Source organism: Fibroporia radiculosa, assembly GCF_000313525.1.
Source record: "Fibroporia radiculosa TFFH 294 genomic supercontigs, scaffold3327, whole genome shotgun sequence".
Lineage (NCBI taxonomy): Eukaryota > Fungi > Basidiomycota > Agaricomycetes > Polyporales > Fibroporiaceae > Fibroporia > Fibroporia radiculosa.
The window spans coordinates 99399-122180 of NW_012133383.1; the positions used below are offsets into that span (position 1 = coordinate 99399).

At 48.7% G+C, this 22782-nt stretch overlaps 9 protein-coding genes across 9 annotated transcripts; 3 read left to right on the top strand and 6 right to left on the bottom strand.

Moving 5' to 3' along the window:
* Positions 1 to 167: 167 nt before the first annotated feature.
* FIBRA_04693 (uncharacterized protein) lies at positions 168 to 1852 on the bottom strand (the record flags this gene model as incomplete). The annotated part of the gene is made up of 3 exons (XM_012326483.1): positions 168 to 974; positions 1077 to 1320; positions 1377 to 1852. 3 exons carry the CDS (start codon positions 1850 to 1852, stop codon positions 168 to 170), a joined length of 1527 nt encoding a protein of 508 aa, XP_012181873.1.
* A 927-nt stretch (positions 1853 to 2779) lies between these two features.
* Positions 2780 to 5845, top strand: FIBRA_04694 (uncharacterized protein; the record flags this gene model as incomplete). The annotated part of the gene is made up of 5 exons (XM_012326484.1): positions 2780 to 3377; positions 3430 to 4066; positions 4120 to 4169; positions 4219 to 4738; positions 4789 to 5845. The coding sequence occupies 5 exons, from the start codon at positions 2780 to 2782 to the stop codon at positions 5843 to 5845; spliced, it is 2862 nt and encodes a 953-aa protein (XP_012181874.1).
* Positions 5846 to 6282: 437 nt separating this feature from the next.
* Positions 6283 to 7288, bottom strand: FIBRA_04695 (uncharacterized protein; the record flags this gene model as incomplete). The annotated part of the gene is made up of 4 exons (XM_012326485.1): positions 6283 to 6512; positions 6570 to 6804; positions 6857 to 7018; positions 7073 to 7288. The coding sequence occupies 4 exons, from the start codon at positions 7286 to 7288 to the stop codon at positions 6283 to 6285; spliced, it is 843 nt and encodes a 280-aa protein (XP_012181875.1).
* Positions 7289 to 7709: 421 nt separating this feature from the next.
* FIBRA_04696 (uncharacterized protein) lies at positions 7710 to 9582 on the top strand (the record flags this gene model as incomplete). The annotated part of the gene is made up of 3 exons (XM_012326486.1): positions 7710 to 8228; positions 8282 to 8323; positions 8746 to 9582. The coding sequence occupies 3 exons, from the start codon at positions 7710 to 7712 to the stop codon at positions 9580 to 9582; spliced, it is 1398 nt and encodes a 465-aa protein (XP_012181876.1).
* Positions 9583 to 9870: 288 nt separating this feature from the next.
* On the bottom strand, positions 9871 to 14629 carry FIBRA_04697 (uncharacterized protein; the record flags this gene model as incomplete). Its single annotated transcript, XM_012326487.1, has 11 exons — positions 9871 to 10082; positions 10135 to 10294; positions 10342 to 11317; positions 11372 to 11626; positions 11674 to 11849; positions 11909 to 12298; positions 12351 to 12560; positions 12610 to 12699; positions 12755 to 12795; positions 12849 to 14554; positions 14616 to 14629. The coding sequence occupies 11 exons, from the start codon at positions 14627 to 14629 to the stop codon at positions 9871 to 9873; spliced, it is 4230 nt and encodes a 1409-aa protein (XP_012181877.1).
* An 839-nt stretch (positions 14630 to 15468) lies between these two features.
* Positions 15469 to 16726, top strand: FIBRA_04698 (uncharacterized protein; the record flags this gene model as incomplete). Its single annotated transcript, XM_012326488.1, has 5 exons — positions 15469 to 15621; positions 16237 to 16311; positions 16368 to 16410; positions 16455 to 16484; positions 16542 to 16726. 5 exons carry the CDS (start codon positions 15469 to 15471, stop codon positions 16724 to 16726), a joined length of 486 nt encoding a protein of 161 aa, XP_012181878.1.
* A 109-nt stretch (positions 16727 to 16835) lies between these two features.
* On the bottom strand, positions 16836 to 19029 carry FIBRA_04699 (uncharacterized protein; the record flags this gene model as incomplete). The annotated part of the gene is made up of 8 exons (XM_012326489.1): positions 16836 to 17387; positions 17444 to 17572; positions 17625 to 17800; positions 17860 to 18093; positions 18150 to 18641; positions 18700 to 18776; positions 18830 to 18956; positions 19014 to 19029. The coding sequence occupies 8 exons, from the start codon at positions 19027 to 19029 to the stop codon at positions 16836 to 16838; spliced, it is 1803 nt and encodes a 600-aa protein (XP_012181879.1).
* Positions 19030 to 19704: 675 nt separating this feature from the next.
* FIBRA_04700 (uncharacterized protein) lies at positions 19705 to 20576 on the bottom strand (the record flags this gene model as incomplete). The annotated part of the gene is made up of 9 exons (XM_012326490.1): positions 19705 to 19734; positions 19793 to 19863; positions 19917 to 19951; positions 20015 to 20038; positions 20094 to 20178; positions 20239 to 20252; positions 20309 to 20391; positions 20443 to 20458; positions 20518 to 20576. 9 exons carry the CDS (start codon positions 20574 to 20576, stop codon positions 19705 to 19707), a joined length of 417 nt encoding a protein of 138 aa, XP_012181880.1.
* Positions 20577 to 21837: 1261 nt separating this feature from the next.
* FIBRA_04701 (uncharacterized protein) lies at positions 21838 to 22482 on the bottom strand (the record flags this gene model as incomplete). Its single annotated transcript, XM_012326491.1, has 4 exons — positions 21838 to 21926; positions 21976 to 22046; positions 22109 to 22392; positions 22444 to 22482. 4 exons carry the CDS (start codon positions 22480 to 22482, stop codon positions 21838 to 21840), a joined length of 483 nt encoding a protein of 160 aa, XP_012181881.1.
* Between the last annotated feature and the right edge of the window lie 300 nt (positions 22483 to 22782).

Consider the following 22782-nt stretch of genomic DNA (forward strand, 5'->3'; position numbering starts at 1 on the left):
GAAGGAGAGAAACCAGCACATCGGTGATTCCATGAACCTATAGACTCAGCAGTCGTACATCTCCGTTTCTAGTACCGAGAGCCATTTTTCCTGTCGACTCGGAGAAGGCGCAATGCGTGATGTCGTCTAGATAGCGTGATCACCATATTTATACCAACGCAATCGGCTTAATGAAGGAGGACCAACTGACCTCGTAAATCATATGAATTCACCTCGAATATTGTATTACCATCTATGAAACGACTGTTGGGGTCGTCCCACCAGTTAGCCTCGGATTCTGCGTCAGCATCATTATCGGCATCATTTCCATCTTGTTCCGCCTCTCCCCCTATTTTCTCTTCGAGCTGCAAGTCATCTGAGCGGTCCCAGGCATCAATAGGTGTGCTGAATCCTACCACACCCCTCCTGACACTGCCTCGCTTACGCTCGACCCACAGTCCTCGCCTGCCCGTACGCCCCAAAACACATGTGGATACAAACCCACGAGTACCAGGAGTCATCCCACTTCGCGGTAAACTGGTAGAAGTCGTAGCCGGGTTGCCAGTGGACTTGCCAATATACATCGCCATGTGGTGCGCAGCCAGAAGACTAGCGCTCATGTGCGGGGGTGGGACGTCGTAGGTATTATCGAGCGCAAGAGGGGGCAGCAGCAAGGACACGCGATAGAGAAATAATCCTCGGAGGACATCATAGGCGAGGAAGTTGAGCGACGCGCTTGTGTTCGCGTTCAATCGGTTTGATAACGAGAGGAATCGAGGCGTGGAGAGAGAAACTCCACGGAAAGTGAAGTTCGGGAAGGAATGAGAAAGGACATCTACTCGAACGCGAGTATTCGCCCGTGGCACGCCGGGAATGCTGGGACTACTGTAAGATTCAGACAAAGATACCGGGAGGGTGTATAGCTCGACAGCGTGCGCCTTTACACAGATGATGTGACGAGGTGTAACGAATTCGGCACCTATTACGCCATTCCACTGTTGAGAAGTAGAAAGTCGTCAGTCCTGCAAGATGGTGTGGTAGAGACATAGGCAGAATAGTCTCATATCATGTAGACGAAGCCAAATTTGGACACATACCAATTCCTCCTCGTGTTGATCAGAGACGTCTATCGGCCATTGCATGTGCGAGTTCCAATTGACAATCATGAAGGAGTTTGAGTACGAGAAAAACGCTAGTTGTCCCGGGGGATAGATGGAGCGCGCGAGGAGTGTAGGGCTGGTCATCTGTATAGACGCGATCGATTCTAAGCGCGCTGCTTCTACTGCTGCGTTGTTTTGCGATACAGGGAGAACCACCCGAAAGAAATTACAGACACTGTTTCTGCGCGACAACCAACTCTGAGGCGTGGGACGGCCAAAATACGACGAAAAACTCACGAAGTGACGGCAAGAATTATGGATGATTGATCTTCATCCAGAGATGCACGACTAGATGTGCACGGGCTGTCACCCGGGAGATGGCTGCAGAGGCAGCAAACGATGTCCGCAGGCGCATTAGTTGGGATCGATCCTTTCGACAATAGATCCCACAGCTCGAGAAAGCGTTCATGGTATACACATAGCAACCACCGGTCGTCAATGGTATCCAGAGACAAAATCGTTCTGTTGTCCGTTAAATTGTGCGAGACGTCCTGTTCAATGCCAAGCTTGGGTCGAATACTCAGCGAGATGGGCGGACCGCGCGATTGAAGCCATGTCCGATCTATGCGGTAGGTTGAGATCACAAATCGTTCCAGGTCTTTGGTAGATAGTTGAGAAGCTGCGGTTGCTGGGTCTCGCGCGAATGTCGAGATTAGTGGGATGTGGTTGCTGAGAGAATAAAGAAGAGAGTTCCAGATGGTTCGATCGTGCATGAGGATGTGTATGCTGCGGCAAGTCTGTGTACGTCATCGTGACGAAGTGTTCAGCAACGACATTGTAAGGAGGATATTAATATATTTGGTGGTCGTGGAGAATAGACTTCGGTGTATGTGGAATGGTCAGCCCAGACAGATGAACGTCGCACCCAAGTATTCGGTAGAAGACAACCTGCGTAGTACCAAATGTATTATGGAAAATGGGCTAAGGAACGAATCCTGATTTTCGAAAAACATTAAAATAGAGAATCGGTGCAATAGTTACGGGAATTGTGATAAAAGATACAATACAAAATGAATGTACTGACCCTGCGGAACGCCAGGATATTGGGGATGTCTAAGTAGGAGACGATCTGTAGGAACAGTTCAATTGGAAGGTCTGCAATCTGGTGGGAATGTCCCAGAGATGTTGCACAGCCACATTCCCCATCGCTTATGTCGTTCGGAGTGTATGAATAGCACTTGTTCATGATGGTCATGCTAAGTTCGTGTACAGTGCAAGCAAGCAGGTCGACCGTAGTGAGAAGCCTCCCCAGCTTCAAGCTTCTAACTTCGCGAAATGCCGAAAGCACGACAACGTGACAAATTAAAATGAGACGCGTCTCGAGAATTCACACGCACGCGAGTCGCGTCACAGCGCCGCAGACTTGCTGCAGACCACAAGTTCATCCATCGAACGCCTGCTTAAGACCATGCCAGCCTATCCTATCCTCACTCCTCGTCCTGCATAATTTTTGCGCTCTCCATTTGCACCATCTTTTTACTGGAAACGTCTTCGACTACCACGCGGACTCACTGGAATAACTTGAGCGCTCAAAGGCGGTATTCATGGAAGGTTTGCAAGACAGATTCCGGATGCGAGGCACTAACTTGGATACGGATGCCTCGGAGGAGGTTCGAAGCAAAAAAGATAGGACTAGAGCTATGAAACTCGCAGGGAAGGCTTTCGAAGACATGGGAAGCGACTTCTCTAGGTTGGCCCATGTACCGGGCTCTAACTCACAGGGCACAATTTCACGGTCTCGATCGAATACGAGAGAGGATGACAGCGACGATGAGCTAAATCTCTTTCTCCCTACTCGCCCTAGGCCTAAGGGTATGGAAGATACGAAGTGCGCCGATGGCGTTGTGATGAATGGAGAATATCATCGCTACCATAAGGATCATCCGCCAAAGACGCTCCCAAGCTTCAAAAAACACAAGCGCATAAATCGGGAAGTAGGCGAGGACACTCAGTCGAGCCAATCGTCCACGTCTTCCACACCAGCAACGACCAGTCGTCTCGATTCGCAGCCGGCTTCTCATCCGTCTGGGAATTCTATCACCTTCATTAAGACGTCAATCCGGCAGCCTGCATACCCTAACATACATGCTGATAATATCAAGTCTACTCCCCCTTCTTCTCCAAAGCGTCGACAGGTGCACCAGATCTTGTCTTCTCTCCCAGCCCCGAAACCTGCCCATGAGGGTGTACATATGCCTACTGGTGGACGCAAGTCTATCCGCAGAGGACAAGCAAAGCGTAAGTTCGTGGTCATTGCCCGGGGGTCGATTTTAATGTGAAGATACATCAGCTCCCTCACCCGAGCCTGCAAACGAACCACAAACACCGCGTGCATCCAAGACTTCACGTCCCAAACCGCGCCCAGTATACATGAGACAGAGGAAGCAGGCAAAATCGCCGGCCTCCGCCCAGCGTGTACGAGAGGATGAAGCCGAAGGGAGCGCGCAAAAGGGCGGATACACTGTTCCAAAGCTGTCGCCTCTGATGGGTGGCATAGTTCTGGATGCTGGGAGAAGCCGTAAAGACAAGGAAAGATATAAAGTCGATCCCATCGGGGCCTTGTCTCCCCTGTCATCGCAGGCTCTTGAAACCCGTGCACAGGTGAACACTCCTACGAGAGTACGCGCATTACAGGACTTCCCAGATATACCACCGCTTTCTTTGACCAAGGAAGATTACATATCTGAGGCGAAATCGAGCAAAGCGGGAAAAAGTAGAGGAAGAAAAGTTGACATGCGTGACTGTGCCGCGGATGAGCACAGGGATGCGCCGCGTCCGCGTCCAATTCGATCCTTTCCCATGGACCTTGAGCCTCTCGAGAATCGCCGACACTCGCCTGGAAAACGTGCGTCTGAAGGAGATAGTGATGTGCCACTCGGTTTGGAAGCCCCGCGGAAGCGGAAGAAGAGGGCTAATGCGGACGAGATGTATGCGATAGTTCGTGCGCTTATGGGGGCAGCTAACAATGTTTTGCGCATAGTTTGGCAGAGCTACTCTCCGAGCTGTCTGACTCGGATGATGACGAAATATGTGGGTTCTAATTATAAGCTTCCTTCGCGCACGCTGAAACATGGGTTAGTGCTTCATGATCCAAGCATTGACCCTCAGACCCTATGTCCTTGGTGCGACGAACGGCTGCCACCAGCTCCTACACCATATCTCTCGTCGCTCATTACAGCAGCTCGTGAAGTATCTTCACCGGATTTACGCCCTACCAATCCGCTTGGACTTTGCGCACCTTTAGGCTCATTCATCGGTGTGTGTCAACGACATCGGTTTGAAAGTCACCAAATTCCTCGTGCCCAACGGAGAGGGTGGCCCATGCAGATTGACTGGGATCGGGTTGGTGCGCGCGTCGAGGCACTCATGCCTCAGCTGCGAGGAATTATCGATGATGTCGATGAAGATTTTTCGCTGGGTTCTTTGGAGGATGATATAGATGAGGACGAAGGCGAGGACAATGGGATGTGGGTGGCCCGACCGAGGAAGAGCAGCATATTCTGGAGAGATATAATAAAGAACGTGAGGAAGAAGGGTTCAAGGCAAACAACAAGCATTGCCGGTCAATTTGCCAATTTCAACAAAATTCAGCCAGGATAGTAAGCGCATTCTTCATATGCATTTACCATCACTTACTAATTGAATCAAGTTATGGCGAGCTGGGCTACATAATTATACATCAAACTATCTATAACTTATTCCCGCTTTCATCGTTTGACGCAAGTTCCACATTCCCACTCACTCCTGCAGATTTTGTCCAGCATATTCTGGTCCCTGAGGCTGCCGTGTATCTCATTGTGGAGGACATGGGGCAGACGCGCCAGCAGGCGATCGTCACACTTCGAGAAAGTGCCGAGTATGGTGTTGCAATGTTTCCAGACGATCACGCGGATGGTGCAGATGCAATGGACGCCGCCGAGCAGATTGTTATGGAGAGGGCGCGAGCACGACGAAAGGAGTTGGAAGAAGAAGAACGAATTGAAGAGGAGGAGCTGCACAGGGTCCAAGAACAGGGGAATGTCCGCAGACACATCACCAAAGGAAGACGTCGAGCCGATAAAGAATACGCCAAAGTGGTGAGTGAGAGCAGCGACGCTGAGCTTAGTGTGAGACGCCCAAAGAGAACCAAAGAGAAAGGTGGATTGAAGGCAGGTGCTCGCAGAGGAAACACCAAGTCATTGAGCAGTGACCTGGACACTGGGAATGACGTTGTTATGCTGTCCAGTAGCGGAGCGTTGGCTTTCGAACATGCGAAAGAGACGCGAAGAGATCCATCGAAGACACCGTCGCAGCCGAAGCCTCGCCGCATCGCAGCGGTTTCTACTCTTGCAGAAAGCTCTTGTGCAATCTCATCTGCTACCCGCTCCCCGCCAACCCGTTCGCGTCCAAGACCTAAGATGATCCGACACCACTCTAGTCAAGGTGAGATAGCCAAGAAGAAAGAGAACGCTTGTCTGGCAAACAATTCCGACTCGGATGTGCAAATGATAGGGACTGGACTATCTTTCACACCGTCAAAGTCACACCGTGAAGTCAAATCGGATCGCAATGGGAATGCACTTGTTGATAGGCAGCCTATCGATACGGATGTGACACCGAAGCCAAAGAGGTTCTCCTGTGTATCTGAATCTGCTACTGGTGTGGTAGCGGAAGGGAAAGTGTGTCCGCTCGACATAGCTAAAGCTCGATCCACCCAGAAAGTGTGAGTGCACATATGATTCTTTCACCTTGTGATCGGGATTTCATTGAGATTTCTTGAACTAGCGCCAGTGTCAGCCCAAAGATGGTACCATCGAGCCCCCACAATTCCATCACTGAGAGCGCATATTCTGACGGAGACCCGCCTGTGTCATCGCTCCCTTCAAGCTCCAATCCTGACTTGTTCAGGAACGCAACTTGTGATAAACAAGTATATCGGAGACCAGAAACGCATGGCTGGCTGCTGGACTCGGACTCGGACTCGGATTCCTGAGGTCTGCACGTCGTCAACAGCCACAAGGTGACCAGTGATACCAGATTATTTTACGTTTACATTCGATGCTCTGGCGCCTTGGAATGCGTCGCTATGACATAATAAGCCTGACATACACATTTACATATCCCATGGCCATAATGCGTATACTATAAAGCAAACCTTTCTGTCTTATCTTGTAAATCCGGGTATTGAGACTAGTGGCACCTGAATGCCTTCCCATCCTACCAAGGGCTCACGGTTTGAATCCTCCACTCTTGAAAAAAATTGTGGGCCTAAAAATCCCCTGTCGTCGCCTTCAGTGAGGACGACTCCATTCGCGGAGAGATAGAACTTGATCCCTGCATCAATGCCTTTTTGCACATCAACAAATACCAGAATCTGTGATGAATTACGCATGCCTGCATGAGAAAACTCAGGCTATTGGAGCGTTGCTATGATGCTTGGAAATATTTTACCACTGATGACACTCGAGCCGGGTACACCTTGCGCGAGATGGATATGGTTACGGGACATCTTAGACAGCCCCTGTTCACCTAAGACGCCCAAGTTCTTAACTGAATATTGTTCAAAGTATAGAGAGGTGTTCAGCGCACAAATGACTTTCCAGGCTTTTCGTGTGGTGCCATGCACTGCGACTCCAGTCGGAATATCCGCCACTGAATTTATGGGTTGCAATTCCATCGCAACTGTCTGAACGAGATGAGTTGTAATAATAGTACACGCTTTGACAGATTGGACATACCTTCAGAGAATGTCCTTGATTGGCTCTGATCCACCAGATCTCTTCCGCTGAGCCAGAAAGTTGATCGGCCTCGCGTATGAGATTATACCGACGCTTGTTGTCGTTCTGGACAATCTTCTCAAGCGTAGAAAAATCTATACCCCTCATTTTATTGACCATGAACTACTGCAACGTTCATTTGAAAACTGAGTCCGCGGTCAAATGGAGGTAACCTACGAGGTCAGTCAGCCGCACGTAGCCGTCAGCTCGCATTGGGAGACCTTCTGATTCTGCGCCGTGGCGTAATATCCACGACAACGTTTTGGAAAAACGCGTCTCGGGCGAGTCTCTTGGATGTCCCTTGAGCTTATCAGAGCCTCCTCGACCGCGATGAGCCCGTGTTCCTATATCTTTGCGATCTCGCTGCAACCCTTCGGGAGTGGTTGTTTCCATTAGTGAGATATTCCTCCACTTGTAGTTCAATATTGAACGAAGATTTAAAAAGTGAGGCCTTCCTGTCCTCGTACTCAAGATCCTGATCGAATCAGTGGTGGTAAAGGCTGAGAGCATGGGCGTCTGTATGTAGTGCGTGACACGTGACGACCTTCCGGTAAGTTACAGTTACGGCAGGATCTGAAGCACTGTGACATTACGTAAGAGAGACTCGGATGAGCGTCTTCGTTCATTGTGCTACTTGTCCAACTTCCGCATCCGAACTTGAACGTTGAACATTTGAATGCTACCGACTTGTACGTGCTGCTTCAAGATAGAAATATTTTGTTAGATTTGATCTACCTTCATCTTTCATCTGTCTTGAAGAAGACTCAGACGTCGGGATAAGTCTTTTGCAAGGACGTCTAGCTAGACTCAAGACATGCCCTCTTCGTTTCTAGCCCCTCTCCAATCGACCTATCGTCGCACAACGGCTAGCTCTAGGCAAAGGGAGAATAGATCTCAGCTAAACAGCCAGACCTCGTCTATGAGGAGACGGAAATCGCGCTCTCCTGATGTGCGCATGTTGGAGGATGTTACCACGGCCAGGAACGACACAGGCGGTCGGAAGAAGAAGAAGCACGCTGCTTCAGCCTTCACGTCTAGCGAGGCTATTGGAGGCGACGATACCTATGATAGTAGAGGTCGCAAACCCAAGGCTAAACCTAGAACTCAATCTATTGTGGAGGATGTTGATGTTCCCGACGGCCCTAGTGCAAGTGGGTCAACAAGCAGTCGAAGCAAACGCAGAGATCGCTCGAAGTCTCGGGAGGCGTCGCATCGGCTGTCTAAAAGGACAGTAACTCCTGAGCCATCCGACTATGATATAGATTCCTGCCAATTCGCATCTGCCTCCGGGGAGCTTCAACAATTGAAAGCGGAAGTCGACAAGTTGCGCAAGGTTTGCGAGCCTTTCGCACGTCCTTCATTAAATTCCTTACGATATGTTCACAGACATTATCTGGCGCGAAGAGATCAATGCAGAACCAAAGTCAAGTATGTTCAACCATCCTCTTATGATTCATTCCCGACGCATATTTCTCAGACAATTGATAAATTACGCACGGAAGCCACCAATTCAGCAAGAGTACGTTGCATGGTTGCTTATATTACATGATATTTTCATTAATTCCATTTCCGCAAGTCGCATAGAGAATTGGAAACTGAGTTAGACAAATTGAGAGCGCAGTGTAAGAAATCAGATGATGTCAGTGACTTGAATGTACTGCATTTACTTGATAATTGATTCGCAGTAGTTGGTGGCCAACATCGAATCAAACTTGATATGTCAAATCTGCATGGATCTTCTTTCCAGGCCGCACGGGTTTGTGTGAATTTCTCATAAGCTTTTACTGATCTAACTCTTAATTGTCAGTCTTTCTCCATGTGGCCATGTTCTATGCCAGACTTGTCTTCAGGGTTGGTTTCGTACCGCTCCCCCAGGTGATGACGAAATGTACGATGACGACGACGTTTCTCGACCCCTGATTCATCGAAAGAAGACGTGTCCCTGTTGTCGCACTACCGTTGGTTATCGACCAATTCCTCTATTTGTAGTCAAATCCCTCGCATCGGTTCTCGAGAAGGCGAAAGTGTCACCTAACACGCCTCCTCACGCAACACCGCCTCCGGAGGAGGACCCATGGGCAGGAATATTCCCCACCGCTAATTCATATCTCCATGGCGATGATTGGAGCGGCAATGGCTATGGCGACGAGGATGAAGATGCTGACTATGATGATGAAGATGAGGACGATGATTATGACGAAGATGATGATGACCTATCGTTCGATGGGTACGGTACACCCGAAGATGATGAGCCCTACGATGGACCGTATGTACACCCACGCTGGGCTCCTCCAACTGTCCACATCATGCCAGATGATTACCCGTTCGATATCTCAATCGACCTCCAAGAGCTCGTGCTGCTACGACGTGGCGCATCGTTACAGATGATTGACATGTATTCAATGGCCTACACGCACGGGGCAGGAATACGGGCGACCGTGGATAATATGAACATCATCTACCTCGGGTGGAACATAGAACTACGTCCGGACGATGAGACGGGCGAGGAGTATATGGAATGGATTCAATCGGACATGGATGAGCATCCTGAAAGATGGGAGATTGAATATGACCACAATGGCTCCTGGGTGGCGTGGAAACTTGTTCCTCCGGACGAAGACGACGAATACGAGTGTAGTGATTCCGATTATTATGTCGAGCAGCTCAATGGAGAAGATGACTTGTAGTTGAAATCAATACCGGTGTATTTGGAATGTGTGATATATTGTGTAACTTAGTTATCATCTACATTTATACACTGTTTGGTGTGTTGTAGTTGTACGAGTGACTAGCTACTGTACTATGGCCTTCACCAATTTGATGCTCGAAATTTCTGCTTTCCCCCTTTGCAGCATCTAGCTAGATTTGTGTTTGCTGCTAACAGGTGAAAAGACAAGACCAGGTATAATAATTGTAATAATCGTAATGCTACAATGATGACAGAATGGCTCCTGACATTATTTGAGCCAGAATGCTTATTCTTCCTCCTCTTCCTCCTCTTTCACCTGTATCTCAATATTCTTTGGTTGGCCTGCTTCAGACACTAACTCATGATTTTGCAGCCGCATTTCCACAAGGAACTCTTTGTCACGGATAGTTTGAGACCAAGACGCAAGACCCTTTGACAGCACAACTACTGCGTGGCTGAATCCTGCCACAGTGAAAATGCTAGGATAAAGGTGAACGACTACCAAGATAGGCTTTAGCACGAACTGAAGAATGAATAAGAAAGAACTCACAAAGGAAATCGTCTCCGATCGGGAACGACACAGCCCGACGGACTGCCCATAAAAAGCCAGCCGGCAAGAGCAGCATTCCTAGTAAACCGAAAGTGATCGGTGCAATGACCTCCCTCGTGGCCCTAAAGGGGTCTGGGTGCGTCCATCCTTGGCGGAGAATCTGCGAATATATGAGTGTGATATCACGCAATTCAAGTGAGCACTTACATGATCGATTCCCTGAATAAAATCGTTACCAGGTTGCATCCGTAGACAACGGATCATAATTTTGCAGTAGAGAAGACCGAAGGCCCACATGTCGACAATTCTGATGCGGAAGTCGTCGGGAGGATCGAAGATTTGGCGAACTGGTCGAACCACATAGAACTCCATAACCAGCGCAACGAGAGTGGGAATCACAAAGCCAAGGAGGAGTGTCAAGTATGCCATTTGAGCGATCCAAAGGAAACACCGCTTGGCAAGATATAAAGGCCATTCGGCTCGAGGCTCATCCCCTCCTCTTCGCTGCCGGCGCTTATCCATACGGTCAATAGAGTGACCAACCAACAAACAAGCCCATAGAAGGTAGAAGCCGGCAATGAATGAGTACCCATCGTGCACCTCATGTTGAACAAAAAGTTCAAAGAACTTTCGGCCAAGCATAATGGGTGCACCGAGTGCAGCTGCAAACATAACAGAGCCGATTACCCAAATGGCTACGATGAATGCCGCTATCCTGTACTTGAGGCGAGGGGGTAAATAGACAATCACGTAGTCATCCTTGATACTTCTCTTCGCTTTGTCCGCCTCGGAGTTTTGCGCAGCTATGAGTTTAGCTTGCTCGTCGTTAAGGGGTTTACCTTCCTGGTCCACTTCAGCAGTTGCCGGAGAGTCTTTGACCAACGCAACATTATCGGAATTAGGAACACGTCTGAAGGCGCCATCATGCACCGCTTCTACATCATCCATGGCTACCGCCTGTTTGCCGAGGAGCGTCTTCCAGGACCAATGTTTGGGAGTACATTCTTCGGCAAGGTGACGACCTCCGAACATGTAGGAGGTGAGGCGTAGTTGTGCAGCTAGATATTTCCATACGCGGACACCAAACTGACGGAGTGCCTTCTTTGGTCGAAAATACTGCATGGTGTAAGGGAGAACGAGATGCAAGAAGAGCAGGTCGACAGGAACAACAGACAAGGGCTCCCTAAGCAACCAATTCCAGTAAGCTCCGCGCACCCGGACAAATTTGTATGCATACCTGACCTTCCACCGGAAGGGTAGTATCGTCTTGCTAAAGAATTGTAACACACCGGAAACAGTTCCAACTCCAGCTGCTACGACAAGACCGTACATGATAGCACTCAAGAACAGCTTCCGCAGTTGGACAAGCGTAGGTCGCTCAAGGATGTCTCGGATAGGATGGAAATTCTGATCCTGAGGGTCCTTGATAAACCACATAGACCCCGGGCGCATGATTTCGCGACATCCAGCAAGGAGCACAGCAAATTGGTACCTGGCAGCTAAATTAGATACATTTTCACGGTAGAAGGCCGTACTCACATAAACATAGTGCCAATTACCCAATGATAGAAAACGGACGAAACAGGCGCATAAACCAAGAAAGCCGCTCTTGTTCTAAAATTGCTTTGAGGAAGTAACCACACCGAACATGCATCTAGCATCACTCCACAGCCGAGAGGGAATATGACTAATTCGATGACGATAAAGATGGCAACCTGTGTACAAATGCTGTCGATTCAGCTGCCGCAGAGCGAATCGTCACGATGCGGCGTACTTTAATGACCAAGAGCTGTTGGCGAATGGCACTGCGCACTGCACGACCTGCACTCCTCACGTTCCCAACCGTCAGTACATTCAGGTAAATGGCAAGTAGCAATCCCACAACGGCATATCCAAGAAGTATGGCAAATACTTTCTCGTTTGGTCCGTTCCCGACTGCAAGACTTATCCAGGTTCGTTTAGCTTCTCTGGCAGTCAAGCGGATAGTACTTCCGAGCGGGGCAAAGGACGGGTCGATGAAGCTCATGACGGGGCCATCTGCTTCCATGAGTTCTTCGACGAAGGTCAAGTAGAAAGATCTTGAAGATGTTGCAGATGGCTTCGCCGAATTCCTAGCGACTGCTTGCTCCCAAACGTAATCCATAACTATTGAAGCTTGACCATACTACGGAGCTCTGTTAGTATAAATAAAGGAATGGGCAGCCTAGGTTACATACTAAATTTGCTCCCAATACGATAAATTGCCTAGCTCGTTCTTGACTGATGGTCCTTATGAGGAGACCAAAGATTGACATCCCAATTTGCATGGCTCGTGGGAGCAGATACTGATTAATCACCAAGGCTACGGAATCTACTATGGGATCGGTAATAAGGCGGATCATTCGAAGGGGAAGGTGCAAGATTTGCAAGAATCGTTTAGGATCCAGCTACATTTTGTGTCACCAAAAGCTGCCAGTTGGAGGGGGAAGTACGTACTGAGAGAAGAGCTGTCGATTTTCCGATCGTGAATGGCAACCAGACGCCCAGACCAATAGTAGTGTCCAATATAAAAATCATCAACGCGGCCTACATCGTGCGTCAAGTTAGGCGGCTTCTTTGTATATATAAAAAATATGCTTACATTTTGCAGTACACCATGGACTGGCCCGCGCAATCCAATAGCTGCGACAAAATGTCAGTCAATCAATGCACGACAAATCCTATGAACAGCCAACCCTCGAGAGCACCATCCATATCATCTTCAAGGTTACCGTCCATCTCCTCCACCGGTTCGGGAAGCCTGACATCGCCATTAGCAGCAAGTCGAGCAACCTCTCTATCCAAGATTCTGTCCAGAGCTTGACGGTCCAATCCTTCCTGGTCGAGGGGTTGTTCCTGAGGCATGACTGCTGGTGGTGGATTCGGACCATCCTCATCGAGCTCTCGTATCTCAACATCACTCCAATGATTATACCCACTAGCAGCATCAGCATCTGGGTCAACATCGAGTTCGTCGTCATCGTCATCGATATCTTCGTCTAGGTCGACAAAGAATTTACGCAATTCTGTGTCCGGATCTTTTTCGTTGCGTCTACGGTCTTCGTCGTCAAAATAATCCGTTAGATTAGACGGACCTGCCTCAAATTCCTCAGGTGGTTTATATGTCGCAAGATTGGGAGACGCCAGCGGTGGTGATCCGCCACTACGGGGTGTACTTGCGGGCGGCGTCGTCACAGATGAAGGTGAAAGTGTGACAGTGGGGAGAGGCGGCCGTCGCAAGTTCCCCACATTGTCAGCTGGGAGACTTGATGAAGACAATGAAAGTGTCATTTCCGCATCCACAACATCAGACTTGTCTTTCTCAGCATCTGTCATAGGAGACTGAGATTCTGATCCCGGTACACCAGCCTCTTCAGGAATATCCGCTTGTTCGTGTTCATTAGAAGGCCCTGGAAGTGAGGCGGAAGAGATAACTTCAGCTGATTGTTCATCTGTAGGAGAGGTAAGCGAAGTGATGTCTTCAGGAACATCGGGGTTTGTAGAGCGAGGCCTCGAGGATGTAGTCCCCAAATTATATACGGAATCAGGTCCTGATATCTCGAACTCGTCTCCTCTGGGTGACAGGGCGGTAAATGTAAATTGGGTCTGTTCGGGATCGAGGTTAAGGGGCTGTGAAGTGAGATTGCGTATTTCTCGCCATCCCTCGGCGTTTTTACTGCGCCACTCCATTACAAGTTTTTGCTTGGCTTGATGATCCTCGTTATCGGTCTCTGAACCTCCGTTGATACTGGAGGTGGTCTTCCCTGGGGATGACCACCTATGACGCTGGCGGAGCTCCGATGTAGGAGACCGTTCACGCCGTGCCACTCGCTTGCCCTTATCCTTGCGAAGGCCCTTCCGCTCTCGCGGCGCACGATTTTCTTGAGGAGCCGTGTGTCGAATCCGCTTGTTAGGACCATCTCTTAATGGCTCTTCGATATCATTCCTGTCCGAATTATTCCGTCGAGGCCTGTCCCAAACAGCAGGAACGTGTGGGACAGCAGCAGCAGGACCATGTCCATTTGCAGGTGGCGCCAAGATAGCAGGCACGGGCACGGGCGCTGGCTGCTGTTGTGCAATTTGCAGAACTGCAGGTGGATCCTGTGGTTGGCCGAACTCAACTGCACCAGGAGCATCGACTTCCTCAAAGACTCCAGGACGAGCATTTTGCGATATCCACTCCCGCAGCAAGAAGATGGCGACAAAGACAAGTACAATTAACGAGGCAATGATTTGACCCGATACTATGTCGGAAGAGACCGCGCGGACAAGTGGATGCGAGAAGATGGAAGTACTTGCATTGACTACTCCCATGTACGTAACGTTAGAGGAGTTCGATGTAGGCGAAGTGGCATCATCTAGCTCGAAATGCGGTCGTGAGCGATTGCTAATCCACCAAGCTCTGACGTAAAAGAAATGCGTAAGTATACAGAACCAAGGAAAACATTTAGGAGCATACGCACGTTGATTCGCCCATTACGAAATACATCCGCCATGTCCAAATAGTTGCCCAAGGTAAGAATGCTAACCAAACGGTAGCAACCATAACTGCTCTTGCGCAGAACAAGAGGGCTAAGAAGGCCTGCCGCGAGAGTTGTCGTAGTAGCAAGAAAATAGGCAACCTCTCTGGCATGTCCAACGAATACACTGTAAATAGTGTTGGACGAATGAATTCTCAACGTAACACATAAGTTACATACCCTTCGTAAAGGAATACGGATGCTTGCAGATGTCGCATGTCTTCTTCTTGCTATGAGTGAGCCATGTCGTCAAGCTAGTCCTCAATGGTCATTTCGTGCACTACTGCCACGAGCACGAGAGTAGCTCACCAGTCTTGATGTATATAACGAATCGTGCCCGAACATTTGCAAGGGTGAAAGAGAGGCTGGTCGGGCTCCGCTGGTGCACTGCATATTCGGCATGTCACTGTGCACTCGATGGATAAGTACAAACCGGCGCCGGGATGTAAGAATGTAGCGAACCTTGATCCTCCGACTGCATTAGAGATTGTAGGCCTGACAAAGCCCGTGCTTCCCGAGAAGTATTTAACGGTTTTCCCTATCCACTGACAAATATGGGCTGTGTGGAGACCCGATGACGGACAAAGTGGTCGATTGTTCAGAGGTGCGGCCTCACTCCGAAGCCAAGGGTCCCAATTGACATATTACATCACGTGGGTATATCCGCTGCGTGCAAGTGGCAACGGCCGCTACAGTCGCAACTCCCCGAGAACATTCGGCGAGTGAGACGATGCGCTGCGCAAGAATCTATTGTCACGCTTTACGACTCTTTTCTTTTCCATCTGCCAGAAAACCCATGTCTGGACACATTCAATCAATGTCCTCAGCGACCATCAAGGCACCAGATGGGTCGACGCTGAGCAAGCGCGTCTTTCCCCCTCTTTATTCCTCTACTGGGAATACAGCCAAGGATAGACTTGCATTTTTTCATACCCTGGAGAGGTTAAAGGTGCGTATCATTTGCGTGTCAGTATAAATTCTCGATTCAAAGTTAAATCCGCCTCATTCAAGACTCAAAAGCGGACTGGATGGGTTAAACACCAAGTCGAGTGCTCCGCTGAACGAATGTAGTCATTGAACACTCACTTGCCATGTATTTATGATACCAGATACCTGGTCCGGAAAGGTATGTTTCCATACTCTCGAGTTTATGACCCTCGAAGCGACTATTGTTCCTGTCATGTTAACGTCATTCAGACATGCACTAATCCGATTGACGTCCTCGCAGCATTTCAGATCACATGTACAGGATGGCAATGCTGGCAATGTGCACCGCTGATAAAAACTTGGATGTACCGAAGTAATTTTAGCCACTCATCCCAATGGGTCGGTGTCTGACAATGATGACCTGGTAGATGTGTCATGATGTGTTTGATTCATGACCTTGCGGAAGCACAAGGTTAATCCCATTAACTTACTTCGGATTGGGAATCTGCAACCGTGACACCTCAGTTGGCGACATCGCCCCTTGGGAAGCGATAACTAAATCTGAGAAGCGTCACCTTGAAGCTGTATGAATATTTTATGCCGCTACTGTCTGATATCTCACTATTCAAGCATTTAGGAAGCCATGCACAATTTCAGGCATGAAATGCTCCACAATAGTGCTGCGGCTCAGCGAATTGAAGCCCTTTGGAAGGTGATAAGTACACGCCAATTGTTGCGATTCAGCTTGTATTAAGACCCTGTCAACAGGAGTACGAAGAAGGCGAAACTGACGAGGCTCGATTTGTTAAAGGTCGGTTTTTCAGTCCTTCCAGATCATCGGCTGACCGATGTTAGACCTCGACCGCTTCGAGATGGCATCGCAAGGTGAGTTGTTGGCCGTCTTCGTCATTGCCTCCAACGATTAATACCATGAGACCAAAGCCTTAGAATATGAGCGCGATCATTCTACACAGCTCCAGCAATTCTTCGACAGTAGCATCCCATTCTTACGTCACGATGAAATTAAAGACTGGGGTCGAGATCTTCTGACTGAACGAGAGGAGATGCGGGCTGAACTTATGGAATGTTCTGCTCAACCTGTTAGGGAGACCGAGAACAATTCATAGAGTAAATTCCATTCGTTTCGCCACTCATTCCTGCCTTCAAATGGAGCCTTCAGTCTGTAAGTAAGTACATTTACACACATATTCGCTTCTACCTTCCCGCACGAGTTCGTCAGTGGTGGAAAAGCCGTAAGCTCGTATGCGCAAACACCATATTGTGCTCATCTGCTGCCTTGATGCACTCTACGTCCATCACGCTCCCGCTCGGCGCAGCTAGGTACTTTACACCACTCCGCCGTGCGCGATGTACGTTGTCTGGGAAGGGGAAGAACGCATCGCTGGAGCATGCAACACCATCAAGTTGCCGCGCTTGCTTCGTGCGCTCTTCCGTGCTGAGCGGCTGCGGTACCTCTTCGAACAAACTTTCCCATTGTTCTTTTTCACCGCCCTCGAGAACCTCGCCGCCAACGAATAAGTCGATAGCATTCGCCTTTTCGGCGCGCTTGACGCCCTTCTTGAAGGGCAGCGCAAGGACACGCGGATGGTGTCGTAGCCACCACAAGTCGGCCTTGGTACCAGCGAGACGCGTGCAGTGGATGCGAGACTGCTGTCCAGCGCCGATCCCGATGATGGCGCCGCGATAAGCGTAGGCAACACTGTTTGACTGGGTGTACTTAAGGGCAAGAGTCGCAACTATCAGGTCCGTGAGAGCTTGGTTTGGTAGCTGGGATAACATAATCCTCAGAAATCGTACAAAAAACAGAAACAATATGCGAATACCGATTTATTCTTGGTGACAATGTTCTCAAAAAGCTTAGCGTTAATGTTGGCATCATTTCGTTTTTGTTGCATGTAGATGCCGTATACTTGTCGTGTTTCGATCGCGGGTGGGATATAGGAGGGATTAATCTGCACCCGTTCAGTCCCAAGACATGGCACAAGGGAAGAGGGTAGATCCTACCTGAAGAACACAATATTTTCCGCCCTTCTTTTTTGAAAGTACGTCGAGGGCCTCAGAGGAATAGCCAGGTGCGATGATACCATCTGAAACCTCACGAGAAACGATCCGAGCGGTGGCTAAGTCGCAAGGTGCAGATAGTGCAATGAAGTCACCGAACGAAGACATGCGGTCGGCACCTGTGGCCCATCGATCACAAGTGAGCAAGGACAATCTACACATAACTTATAGCGCTTACCCCTGGCACGAGCATACGCAGATGCGAGGGGCGTCAGTGGTTCCTTAAGATCATCAACACCATATACTCTCTTCTCGGTCTCGTTGAGCTCAACACCAACGGCTGCACCGGCGGGAGAGACATGTTTGAAAGAAGCGGCAGCAGGCAAATTGAGTGCCTCTTGAAGTTCTCTCACGAGAGCATAGGAATTCAAAGCATCGAGGAGATTGATGTAGCCGGGTGAGCCGCAGAGAGCTGTGTACAGAACGGCATGAACAACATGATGAGAACGACATTTACAGAGTACACACCCTTGAAAGGTAATTCCCCTTCCGTGACAAACGCCTGAGCAGGCTTTTGGTGGGGATTTGCTCCATAACGCAGTGCCATCCGTTGCATGGGTCCGGCAAGGTTCTCTGGAGTCAAATCTGCAGACGCATACTGTTCTCTGAAATATCCGCCAATTGCTTCATCGTACTTGGCAGTCATTTCGAATGCCTTCAGCGCGAACTTGCTGCGGATCGTCTGACCCACATTGCCCTTGCCTGCTTTCCAAGAATCAAGAAACTCGGCGTAATCTGAAGGATCGGAGAGGACGGAAACCCTTGCATGATTCTTTGCCGCCGCTCTGAGGAGAGTCACACCGCCGATGTCGATTTCTTCTACCGCTTCTGCGAGCGTACAACCCGGGCGAGCGATAGTTGAAGTGAAAGGGTACAGATTACAGACAACGACCGTGATCGGTGAGATAGACTGTGCACGTAGATCTTCTTCATCTTGAGGAATGTCGCGTGCCAATATACCTGAGTGGAGTGGTCGTGAAAGGTTAAGGACATCGCGCGGAATCACCAAAAAAATTACCTCCGTGGACCGCAGGATGCAGGGTCTTCACTCTACCGCCCAACATCTCTGGAGCTTTCGTGATGTCAGAGACATCCCTGCGAATGAATTATATTCGGCTGTTGATAAACTCTGGAGTATGGGAACGCACTCAATAGGGATACCAGCATCCCTAATTTTCTTTGCAGTACCCCCTGAACCTAGAAGACGCACCCCTTCTGCGTGCAGTTCACGCGCAAAATCGATCAGATTGGTCTTGTCATAGACGGAGAGAAGAGCTGATCAGCATGTCAGCCATCTTTCCGGCATTCGGTACAGCGGATTAGGTTTCCCACCGATTGGTGCAGACATGAAGAATAGACTGGGGGAGAGAGGAGAGTCTCCGAGTCAGACTCAAAACTTTTCGATCATCTTTCGGACCAATCATATGGTCAGTCAACTAGTCGCCGATTAGGTACACGCAAGATTTGACAGCTTCCGAACATTTGCAATTCGTAAACATACATCGACCAATAACTTGAACTATAGCTATCCCATAAGATCAACTTAAGCCTCCTAGCCACTACACTCCGACTGTTAGACTACTGTACTTATCATCTACATAGGGTCTTGCCCTCAAGGACAATAAACGAGACTCACAAACAAAGAAACAACTTAGCCTCATGAGACGAATGCGAATAGCCACTGACCAGTGGCAGTGAGCACCAACCTAACCTGTGAGCGTACAATTATCACCGGTTGTTCAACTCATCGTAGCTGTAACCTGAGTCTAGTTCACAAAATCGACTGTCCAACTCGCATAGAGAACCAACTTACTTATACCCAATCCAATAAATTACATACACGGGTACAAGACGATAGCTTAGCATGTATTCGCGCGAGCCTTGGAATAAATTAACATCAGAAATTGTCGCTACGTGTCTGAGGACGGTACCGTTAGCAAAATACTAGCAGTGATTAAAGTCAAACCGAGCGTGGTGTCAGTGGACAGACCTTGGCGAGTGTCGTTACGATGGAACTAAAGTTCTAATCGCAGAAGGTGATCTCTAGGTCAACCTAGGAGAAGCCAGCGAGTTTGGGCGCTATACAAAAGTATAATATAGAATATGCCTACGTTAGGTGCAGTACAGTTGGCGAATGATGAAACTCCCAAAGGCTGAGGACCCGAGCAGCCGGAGACGCCACCTAAAGAAAGGTATAGTCTTCTGGCTCGGTAAATGACAGTCAAGCCCACTTACAGTCTACACCTAGCCCATCGCAACCATTGTAGAACCTACGGAATCCGGAAGATTTAGATAAGATAGAGACAACATAGGTAAAGGCCGCTAAGACTCACTTAACACTGATAGAAGAGCCATAACTGATGAAATCAATTTAGCATATTTGAGTAATGATTTGCAATGGAAGTATCTCACGGCGGGTTGACAGTAAAACTATTTTCTCCATTTTCGAGCGTTATGTTGACAGTTGTACAATCCTCACCATCATTACCACAGTTACCTGTGCAATGAAGATGGCAGATAAGATGAGATATCCTGAAGGGATTGCGACAATACAGACCTGTCTGTAGAAAACTAAGAGGCACCTGAGGTTGTGGACAATCTGAAAACGGGCTGTAAACACCACTCACGCGACAGCTCCTATCAGAGGGCCATTCATAGTCAAGGGTGCCCCGTCCGAAAGAAGAGTGCCACTTTCTGCAACTAAATTAGGCTGGTAAAAACTTTCAGTAGATATACCTGTAAATAAATACAAGATACTAACTGTTCCGTACCCACAACTAGGATTTGAGATGGATCTGAGCTGTGAGGTATGCAGAAGTAATATGCTCCTACTCACTTGTTTGTGAATGATACAGTGTGCATATCTGCATCCACAGCAGTAAGCATAAAAGCCATAGTAAGGAAGCAGATATTAAAGTACGAGAAGACCATCTTAGAAAACAAGTTGTCTGAGTGACAAAGTCACCCCTTCTGAGGCTCTCTTATAAGTACAGGGTCCCAAAATTCTGGTCTGGTGACCATCGGTTTGGTCCAGATTTCCTCATACTAGTACATGTCAGATCTCACAGCATCAAAGACGACATTCCAAACTTACCATCACTACATTCCAGAACAAAAGGCAATGCATCAGGAGTAGCGTATTGTTTGACACGGCCAGAGGCCGGGGCCATACTAGAGCCAGCGCTGGGACTACCAACGACTGTCGTGGTTTGGCGGAAATGATTGCACAGTCGTGCACAGTATGAAATTGTACAAAAGGTCGAAGCAAAAACGCATCTACCTGACTCTAGTCCGGGCCCCTGCATCAAGCCGACCTCAACTCCGCGTTAGCGTCACGATGTCACGTATACTCGTGAGCGTTACGGGTCGTGTGCTGCGTCTGTTATTTTCGCAGTTTCTCCATCTCAGCGACTCAGTCTACGTCTGCATAATCGATCATCCATAGTGGCCGCTCGAGCACTCACTCTTACAATTCACTCTGAACATAATGCTAGTTGCAAGACGGCTATCACGCTGCAGATTTACATCTCCTGTACTCTGTAGCAGCCGTATTACTCGCCATTGCCTTGGAGTCTCAAGAATTGACCAATTCTCCGCATTTCGGACGCGTCCATTTTCCATATCGTACGCCAAACTCACAACAACGGGACCTTATGAATCTTCATCAAGCAACTTGACACCATCTGAATCAGAGACCTCTCAGACTACTACCAGCGCGCAGATTGAGCCTCGTCTCTCCTTAACTTTCACGTGTACAGTGACTGGGTGCGACACGCGTTCATCACACCAGTTCACCAAAAGGAGTTATGAAAAAGGAATTGTGATTGTGCAATGTCCAGGCTGCAAGAATAGGTAAGTGTAATGGGCTGCAGTCTAGTCTGCACGATGTTCAATTATTTCTCGGAAGACACTTAATAGCGGACCACCTGGGGTGGTTTAAGGAAAGTACGGAGGAAGGAAAGCTGAAAACGGTGGAGGATCTCATGCGCGCGAAAGGAGAGAATGTGAGGCGAGGTATTTTGGATGCTGACGGATTGGTGGAATACGCGCCAGAGTAATACATTTATGACCACAGTAGATGAGGCAGAAATGGGGTGATAAACAGGTAAATACAGCAAAATTGCGACATATAGTGTATTCGCTAATCTAAACTAGCTCATGTAGAACCAGGTGTGGGCTGTTCAGCGAGTGGTGGGAGGACACCTTTCTTTTCAAGTAGGTCTTCTAGCTCGCCCGATTGGTGCACTTGTATGGGTGAGAACAGACCATTTGATTATCGACAAAGATGACTCACTGCTCAAGAGAATGTCGCAGCCTCCCACAAACTCGCCATCTACGTAGAGCTGCGGAATTGTGGGCCAGTCCCTGGATTGCGCAATCCAACAATGTGAATTGCTGGATACACAAAGTCAGAACAGAAGACTTACGAAAATTCCTTGATACCGTTGCGAAGCTCCTGGTCCTCCAATACATTATATGTCTGTAGCTGTTCCGGAGGTACTCCATGTAAACCAAGAACTTGTATTGCCGCACGCGAGAATCCGCATTGCGGCGCATCCGGGGTCCCTTTCATGAAAAGTACGACGGGGGTGGCCGTCACCGCCGACTGTATTTTTGAACGAACTGCTTGAGAGAGGAAGCGCCGCGCAAGGGAGAGCGTAGGGCACCCAAAGGCGTGCGTCGGGGCCGGAGTCCGGAGAAGGGGGGTTACCTGTGCACAACATAGATAATAGAATCGATTTCGTGCCAGAACACCACGTACCGACGAGCGAAATGTGGAACGGAATATGTGCGAGGCCATGCTGGCGGTGAGGAAGACAAGTGTTCGGCTGCAGCTAGCTGTAGGTTTTGTATTCCTTTGCTGAGGAATCATAAATAATCAATTGGTCGGATGATCTCGTGACAACTACTGTATAGTAGGATTAGTTTTAGTAATAGAAGCTAGCCTCATGAGTGAGAACTTAGTTGAATATTTACGTAATAGCATACATAAGAAGTATACTTATGTGAATTATAATAATAATTGTTTGTATAGTATGACGCGCTTTTATTCTCCGTTCAGAAACGCGTCGCGTCTGAGGCGTATCATTGAACACTGACC